Source organism: Eptatretus burgeri, chromosome 11 (genome assembly GCF_056783735.1).
Source record: "Eptatretus burgeri isolate ZD-2024b chromosome 11, Ebu_testis_v1, whole genome shotgun sequence".
Taxonomy (NCBI): Eukaryota; Metazoa; Chordata; class Myxini; order Myxiniformes; family Myxinidae; genus Eptatretus; species Eptatretus burgeri.
The window spans coordinates 6,842,404-6,851,087 of NC_140971.1; the positions used below are offsets into that span (position 1 = coordinate 6,842,404).

General features: G+C 38.7%; 1 protein-coding gene across 5 annotated transcripts in view; it reads right to left on the reverse strand.

Annotated features, from left to right (window-relative positions):
- The window catches only part of LOC147016407 (actin, cytoplasmic-like), a 55,947-nt gene that overhangs the window by 27,066 nt on the left and 20,197 nt on the right, over nt 1–8,684 (reverse strand). The window contains exon 1 of one of the 5 annotated variants that reach the window (XM_085845035.1): nt 8,213–8,436. The exons of the other annotated variants lie outside the window; for them this stretch is intronic. Within the exon in view, the coding sequence (XP_085701161.1) occupies nt 8,213–8,326 (114 nt within the window). The 5' untranslated portion in view covers nt 8,327–8,436. Of the gene's footprint in view, nt 1–8,212; nt 8,437–8,684 lie in introns of those variants that run through there. 5 annotated transcript variants of the gene reach the window in all.

The window sequence follows — 8,684 nt, forward strand, 5'->3', positions numbered from 1 at the left end:
AATAAATCGACTCTGTTCTGAAATGTAAATGTGCTGATAAACCCTCTTCATTCGAGAATGTAAACATGTCAATAAATCCACTTCATTCCAGAACGTGAACATGTCAATAAATCCACTTCAGACGAGAATGTGAACATGCCGATAAATACAATTCATTCCAGAACGTGAACACAGCAATAAATCTCGTTTGTTCAAGAATGTGAACAAGGGAGAAATCCACTCTGTTCTAGAATGTAAACGTGCTGATAACCCCGCTTCATTCGAGAATGCAAACATGTCAATAAATCCACTTCATTCGAGAATGCGAACATGCCGATAAATGGAACTCTTTCCAGAACGTGAACAGTCCGATACATCTACTTTTTTCTCGAGCATGAACAGCCCAATAAATCTACTTTGTCCGAGAACGTAGACAGGCCAATAAATCCACTTTGATCGAGAATGTGAACAAGGGAAGAAATTTACTCTGTTCCAGAATGTAAACATGCTGATAAACCTGCTTCATTCGAGAACGTAAACATGTCAATAAATCCACTTCATTTGAGAATGTGAACATCCCGATAAATGTCATTCATTCCAGAACGTGAACAGTCCGATACATCTACTTTTTTCTCGGACGTGAACAGCCCAATAAATCTACTTTGTCCGAGAACGTAGACAGACCAATAAATCTACTTTGTTCGAGAAGGTGAACAAGGGAAGAAATCGACTCTATTCTGGAATGTAAATGTACTGATAAACCCTCTGCATTCTAGAATGTGAACATGTCAACAAATCCATTTCATTCGAGAATGTGAACATGCCGATAAATATACTTCATTCTAGAATGTAAACATGTCAATAAATCCACTTCATTCAAGGATGGAAAGAAATCTACTCTGTTCAAGAATGTTCCCATGCTGATAACCCCTCTACATTCTAGAACGTGAACATGTCAATAAATATACTTCATTCTGGAATGTAAACACGTCAATAAATCCACTTAATTCCACAACGAAAACACGGCAATAAATCTACTTCATTCTACAACGTAAACACGGCAATAAATCCACTTCAATCGAGAATGTGAACATGTCAATAAATCCACTTCATTAACCCCCGCCATCGAAGATGGATGGAGGTTACCGTTTTCACCCCTGTCTGTTTGTTTGTCTGTTTGTTTGCTTGTGAACAGTATAACGGAAAAACTCCTGGACGGATTTCGACGAAACTTGGTGGGGGGGATAAGGTATGGTCCAAGGATCATGCCATTAGATTTTGGACTTGGTCCAAAAAAAAAAAGCTTCGAAAATTTTGCAACTTTTTTTCAAAAAAAATTTCGATTTTATTGAAAAATATTTGAATTTTTTTTTGGCATTTCTGCATGTTTTAAGTGATTTACACCCCCCCTCCCCAAAAAAATTTGTTAGAGAAAATAAAACAAATTTTGCAACTTTTTTTCAAAAAAAATTTCGATTTTTTTTTGGCATTTCTACATGTGCGTCGATCTAGTTTAGTTTATTCAATCGTGGTTCAGTAGAGTCTGATCCGTTTTGACCTACAATGAATCGGATATCAGGTTCACTTAAGTGACCCAGCAGTATTGGCGGCGGAGGTTTTGCACTCTACCGAGTGCTCCCCCTCTGGTTCCAAAATGTGAACATGCCGATAAATACAATTCATTCCAGAACATGAACAGTCCAATACATCTACTTTTTTCTCGAACGTGAACAGCCCAATAAATCTACTTTGTCCGAGAATGTAGACAGGCCAATAAATCTACTTTGTTCTAGAATGTGAACAAGGGAAGAAATCTACTCTATTCTAGAATGCAAACAGGCTGATTAACCCCCTCATTCTAGAACGTAAACATATCAATGAATCCACTTCGTTCTAGAATGTGAATATGCCGATAAGTACAATTCATTCCAGAACGTGAACAGTCCGATACATCTACTTTTTTCTCTAACGCGAACAGCGCAATAAATCTGCTTTATCCGAGAACATAGGCAGGCCAATAAATCTACTTTGTTCTCGAAGGTGAACAAGGGAAGAAATCTACTCTTCTAGAATGTAAACATGCTGATAAACCCTCTTCATTCTGGAACGTAAACATGTCAATAAATCGACTTCATTTTGGAATGTAAACACGCCAAGAAATCTACATTGTTCTGCAACGTAAACACTGCAATAAATCTACTTCATTCTACAACGTAAACACGGCAACAAATCTACTTTGTTCTGAAATGTGAACAAGGGAACAAATCTACTCTGTTCTTGACTGGAAATGTGCTGACAAACCCTTTTCATTCGAGAACGTAAACATGTCAATAAATCTACTTCATTCTGGAATGTAAACACGCCAATAAATCTACAATTATGCACCGCTTAACGACGTTCCGGGCAACGACGGATCGCATATACGACGGATCTGCGAGCTCTGAAAAAAAAAAAAAAACTGAAAAAAAAAATGTAGCTGAAAAATTCCTATTGCCTTGTGATGTTGCCGACGTTGCGCTGCCAGTCGTATAAAAATAGCACGTACAATTATGTACGCTGTACAGTACTTAATAATGATAATAAACGACAGTGTGGCCCTGTTATAATGCGATCGTTGAGGTCCATAAAATGTCATCGCGAAAAAAGCAGGGTCGTGCTAAATCGGGATTTAATTCAAGGAAATCGGCTTTCAAACTGAACCAATGTTTCACGTTTACCTTCTAACAAGTAAATTACCTTTGAATTAAAGAATTCCACGAATAAATCGTTGTTATTACAATCAAAATTAAAACACATTTATTTTTAGTGAAGCTTTTCATGTTGTTAAAACAATCGCACTGTTCCGAAAATATATATCACATTTGACAGGTGCTCGTTTCTTCATTTATAAATCATAACATCGATGCAATGATTACGTATTTATAAAATCCAAACGCTATTTATTCATCTTTCTTTAATCGATGAGAGAGGAGATTGTAGGCTGCTGCTAACAACACCGATGGCCGTCATGAACAGCACAAAGATAAAACTAACGTGTCTTCTGTCTCTCTTGGATGTGTGTTTCAATTGCCGACAGTATTCAGTACAGTAACATGCTGTACAGGTTTGTATCCGAGGAGCAATAGGCTACACCATACAGCCTAGGTGTGTAGTTTTGTGTCAGTACGATGTTCGAAAACGAAAATGAAAAAAAAAAATGATGTTCGCACAACGACGACGTCGCTTAACGACACGTTTCTCAGAACGTAACCCCGTCGTTAAGTGGCGCATGACTGTACTTCGTTCTACAAGTAAACACAGCAATAAATCTACTTCATTCTACAATGTAAATACAGCAATAAATCTACTTTGTTCTAGAATGTAAACATGTCAATAAATCCACTTCATTCTAGAATGTGAACATGCCGATAAATATGATTCATTCCAGAACGTCAACAGTCCGATAAATCTGCTTTGTCCGAGAATGCAGACAGGCCAATAAATCGACTTTGTTCGAGAAGGTGAACAAGGGAAGAAATCTACTCCGTTCTAAAATTCGAACGTGCTGATAAACCCTCTTCATTCTCAAACATAAACATGTCAATAAATCCACTTCATTCTAGAATGTGAACAAGGGAAGAAATCTACTCTGTTCTGGAATGTAAACTTGCTGATAAACCCTCTTCATTCTGGAATGTAAACACGCCAAGAAATCCACATTGTTCTTCAACGTAAACACGGCAATAAATCTACTTCATTCTACAATGTAAACACGGCAATCAATCGACTTCATTCTACAATGTAAACAAGGCAATAAATCTACTTTGTTCTGGAATGTGAACAAGGGAAGAAGTGTACTCTGTTCGAGAATGTAAACGTGCTGATAGACCCTCTTCATTCGAGAACGTAAACATCTCAATAAATCTACTTCATTATGGAATGTAAACACCCCAATAAATCTACTTCGTTCTACAACGTAAACACGGCAATAAATCTTCTTCATTCTAACAACGTAAACACGGCAATAAATCTACTTTGTTCTGGAATGTGAACAAGGGAAGAAATCTACTCTGTTCGAGAATGTAAACGTGCTGATAGACCCTTTTCATTCTGCAACGCAAACATGTTAATAAATCTACTTCATTCTGGAATGTAAACACGCCAAGAAATCCACATTGTTCTACAACGAAAACACGGCAATAAATCTACTTTGTTCTTGAATGTGAACATGCCGATAAATATAATTCATTGCAGAATGTGAACAGTCCGATATATCTAGTTTTTTCTCGAACGTGAACAGCCCAATAAATCTACTTTTTCCGAGAATGTAGACAGGCCAATAAATCTACTTTGTTCTGGAATGTGAACAAGGTAAGAAATTTACTCTGTTCTTGAATGTAAACATGCTGATAAACCCTCTTCATTCTAGAACGTAAACATGTCAATAAATCCACTTCATTCTGGAATGTAAACACGCCAACAAATCTACTTCGTTCTACAGTGCAAACACGGCAATAAATCTACTTCATTCTTCAACGTAAACACGGCAATAAATCTACTTTATTCTAGAATGTGAACAAGGGAAGAAATCTACTCGATTCTAGAATGCAAACAGGCTGATTAACCCTCTTCATTCTAGAACGTAAACATATCAATGAATCCACTTCGTTCTAGAATGTGAATATGCTGATAAATACAATTCATTCCAGAACGTGAACAGTCCGATACATCTACTTTTTTCTCGAATGCGAACAGCGCAATAAATCTGCTTTATCCGAGAACATAGGCAGGCCAATAAATCTACTTTGTTCTCGAAGGTGAACAAGGGAAGAAATCTACTCTTCTAGAATGTAAACATGCTGATAAACCCTCTTCATTCTGGAAAGTAAACATGTCAATAAATCTACTTCATTTTGGAATGTAAACACGCCAAGAAATCTACATTGTTCTGCAACGTAAACACTGCAATAAATCTACTTCATTCTACAACGTAAACACGGCAACAAATCTACTTTGTTCTGGAATGTGAACAAGGGAACAAATCTACTCTGTTCTTGACTGGAAACGTGCTGACAAACCCTTTTCATTAGAGAACGTAAACATGTCAATAAATCTACTTCATTCTGGAATGTGAACAAGCCAATAAATCAACTTCATTCGACAAAGTAAGCACGGCAATAAATCTACTTCATTCTACAACAAAAACATGGCAATAAATCTACTTTGTTGTAGAATGTGAACAAAGGAGGAAATTTACTCTTCTAGAATGTAAACGTGCTGATAACCCCGCTTCATTCTGGAATGTAAACATGTCAATAAATCCACCTCATTCGAGAATGTGAACAGCCCAATAAATCTACTTTGTCCGAGAACGTAACCAGGCCAATAAATCCACTTTCTCCGAGAATGTGAACATGGGAAGAAATCTACTCTGTTCCAGAATGTAAACGTGCTGATCAACCAGCTTCATTCTTGAACGTAAACATGTCAATAAATCCACTTCATTCTGGAATGTAAACACGCCAACAAATCTACTTCGTTCTACAATGCAAACACGGCAATAAATCTACTTCATTCTTCAACGTAAACACGGCAATAAATCTACTTTGTTCTGGAATGTGAACGTGCTGATAACCCCGCTTCATTCTACAATATAAACATGTCAATAAATCCACTTCATTCTCGAATGTGAACATGTCAATAAATCCACTTCATTCTCAAATGTGAACATGCCAATAAATATAATCCATTCCAGAACATGAACAGTCTGATAAATCTACTTTGTTCTCGAACGTGAACATGCCGATAAATCTACTTTGTTTGAGAGCGTAAGCACACCGATAAATCTACTTCATTCTAGAATGTGAAGAGGCTGATAAATCTGCTCCGTTCTGGAATGTGAACAGTCCGATAATTTTACTTCGTTCCAAAACGTGAACAGTCTGATAAATCAGCTCCGTTCTGGAATGTAAGAAAATCCGTTACATCCACTTCATTTGAGAACGTAAGCACACTGATAAATCTACTTTGTTCTCGAACGTGGACAGTGCGATAAATCTGCTTTGTTATGGAACATAAACAGCCCGATAAATCAGCTCCATTCTAGAATGGAAAAAATCCAGTACATCCACTTCGTTCTAGACCGTGAGCAGTCCGCAAATCAAATTTGTTCTGGAACGCGTGCAGTCCGATAAATCTACTTTGTTTTAGAATGTAAACACTCCCGCCGATAAATCTACTTCACTCTAGAACAGAAACGCGTCGATAAATCTACTTCATTCTCGAACCTAAACACAGACAAATATCCTTTATTTTGTTCTGTAAACATGCTGATAAATCCACTTGGTTCTAGAACATTAACAGGCCGATAAATCTCCTTCGCTCTCGAGCATAAGGCAAGAAATATTCGTTCTAGAATGAACACGTGTTCTGTGATGCACTGTGGTGCATGCACAATACACCAGTTGACTTGTTCAACAAACTCAAGTGAGGTATTCCTCACTGAATTAGATGATATTCATTGAATATCCCTGCGTAGTCTTGAGAAGGACTTGGCGGGAGCCAACTCTTCTGGCGGCAAATTTGCAATTACAACAATTAAATTCTAATCAAATGGAAGACTAAAAAAGATAGGTCCTGCATTGGAATCGTCAGAAAGAACCCAAACTTGCAAAAAGCAATGATGTCATCATGAGGTTGAACCTGGATGGGACTCGGGTTTCAGCTGCTACTCTACCCTCAAACCCAACCAGGTGCAGTCAAGTGAGCCTTATTCAAAAAATAAATCAAAAAGAACCCAGATTCAAAGAATTAAACAACTCCGGCTGCCAGACCATGCATCCGATCAGGTTGAAATTTAAAACATATTCTTCACCACTACGAGAAAAAATTTTGAAGTTTCATGTCGATTGATTTAGCGGTTCAAGAGAAATAATTTTTTTAATATTTTTCTTCAATGCAATATGGCTGCCAAGCCATGTGACCTGCCAATTATAATTCATGAACACCCTGGTATCCCCAAGGCTTGGGAAACATGTGTAAAGTTTCCCCTCAATCTGTCCAGCCGTTCTGGAGATTTTTTTAAAGGTTTTCGTGTAAATCAAATATGGCTGCCAATTCATTTGACCTATGATGTCATAGGTGGGGAACTTTTGTTCCTCATGGACAGGATGTCATAACTGTAAAGTTTCTCCATGATTTGCTCAGCTGTTTGAAGTTTTTCAAGGTTTTTTGTTGTTGTTGTTAAAGGCTGCCGAACCACGTGACCGATGACGTCATAAATGTTTTTCTGTCGACCAATTTATCCTTCGATGACACACAAAATTTTTCATACTAATCAGATGTAGCGTTCTACGTATGCAATGGCATCATACCAAAGGCACATAATTTTATGACATCATAAAAAAATTACACATTCCCCATGAGGAGTGCGTTACACGTGCAAAGTTTGCATTCTTTTCCATGGAGCAGTTTCGGATACACAGAGATGCAACGTTTCTCTTTTTTTTCTCGAACATGGCTGCCACACCATGTGACCTATGACGTCAGGATTATCATTCACAACATTCTAACATGAGCAGTCACTCCAATGGAGAAAATTTTGTGTCAATCTGACGAGTGGTTCCAGAGAAAAGGGAAGAACAAAATGCAGACACATGTACGGGACCGATCGCTTCACCCCGATGTTTGCTTCACTTCACGTGGGCTGATTACACATGCATCGGTGTACTATTATAACTTTATGACAAGAGGTATTATAGTGTTCTTAATGGTTAGGGTGGTGAGCTTGGGATCCGAGTATCCTGAGTTCAAATCCCCCTCGGCTGTTTAATTAATACCAGGTGGGGTTGACTCTGCCTGTCATCCTTCCGAGGTCGGCAAAATAAGTACCAGCTTGGTGGTATCCCGTGTCAGAGTGGCGACCCGTCCAGGATTGTGTCCAATAACCAAGGAGACTGCTTAGGCAGCACCAACGTTCTGCACAGAGTATGGTCCCAATGGATGGATGGATGGATGGATGGATTCTAGCATTGTAACCATGACAACGAAATTAGTTCAGGGCTTTAAACAGCAAATAAATATAAATATACACAATGCTCACGTCCATTGCCTTCAGGCTTAGCACGTCACACTTCTCCACTCACTATAATCACCCTCCTGATTTGTTTTCAACAGGTGGGAAGGTCTGCAATCCCTTACAATGAATACAACGCAAAGCAAACAGGTGTGTGAAGCTGAAGCACGTGCCGCGCACCGATTTCGCCTTGGCGCGTCCCACGATGTTCGAGAAGATCACTTTGGGCTCCTTCTCCCCCGCCAGTCCGGCCTTACATAGACCAGATCCGTTGTCGATCACCACGGCCCCCATGTTCGTGGACACCTGGTGTGCTCGAGCTCGACACTAACACCGCAACAATTGGTGCAAATAAATCGCACCTGCGCTTTGCCAATCGGTGCGTCATGTCACGTCACGTCGCCGTTTGTGACGTCACATAGTCGTGCTCCACGGCCCGCGCTTGTTCAACGTTTCTTATTTCAAAGTACTTATTTCACCTGACAACACATTGAATGTCCCGCTCGCAACATTCCTTCCGTGCGAATCTTTTGGAAATCGTGAAACACTTGCGCACCTTCAATAATAGTCTCATTAACTTTTACTGTTTCAATTATTTACTTCAATTTTTTTTTATTTTTTTAAATCTTTTAGCTTTCTTACCTCTAACTTC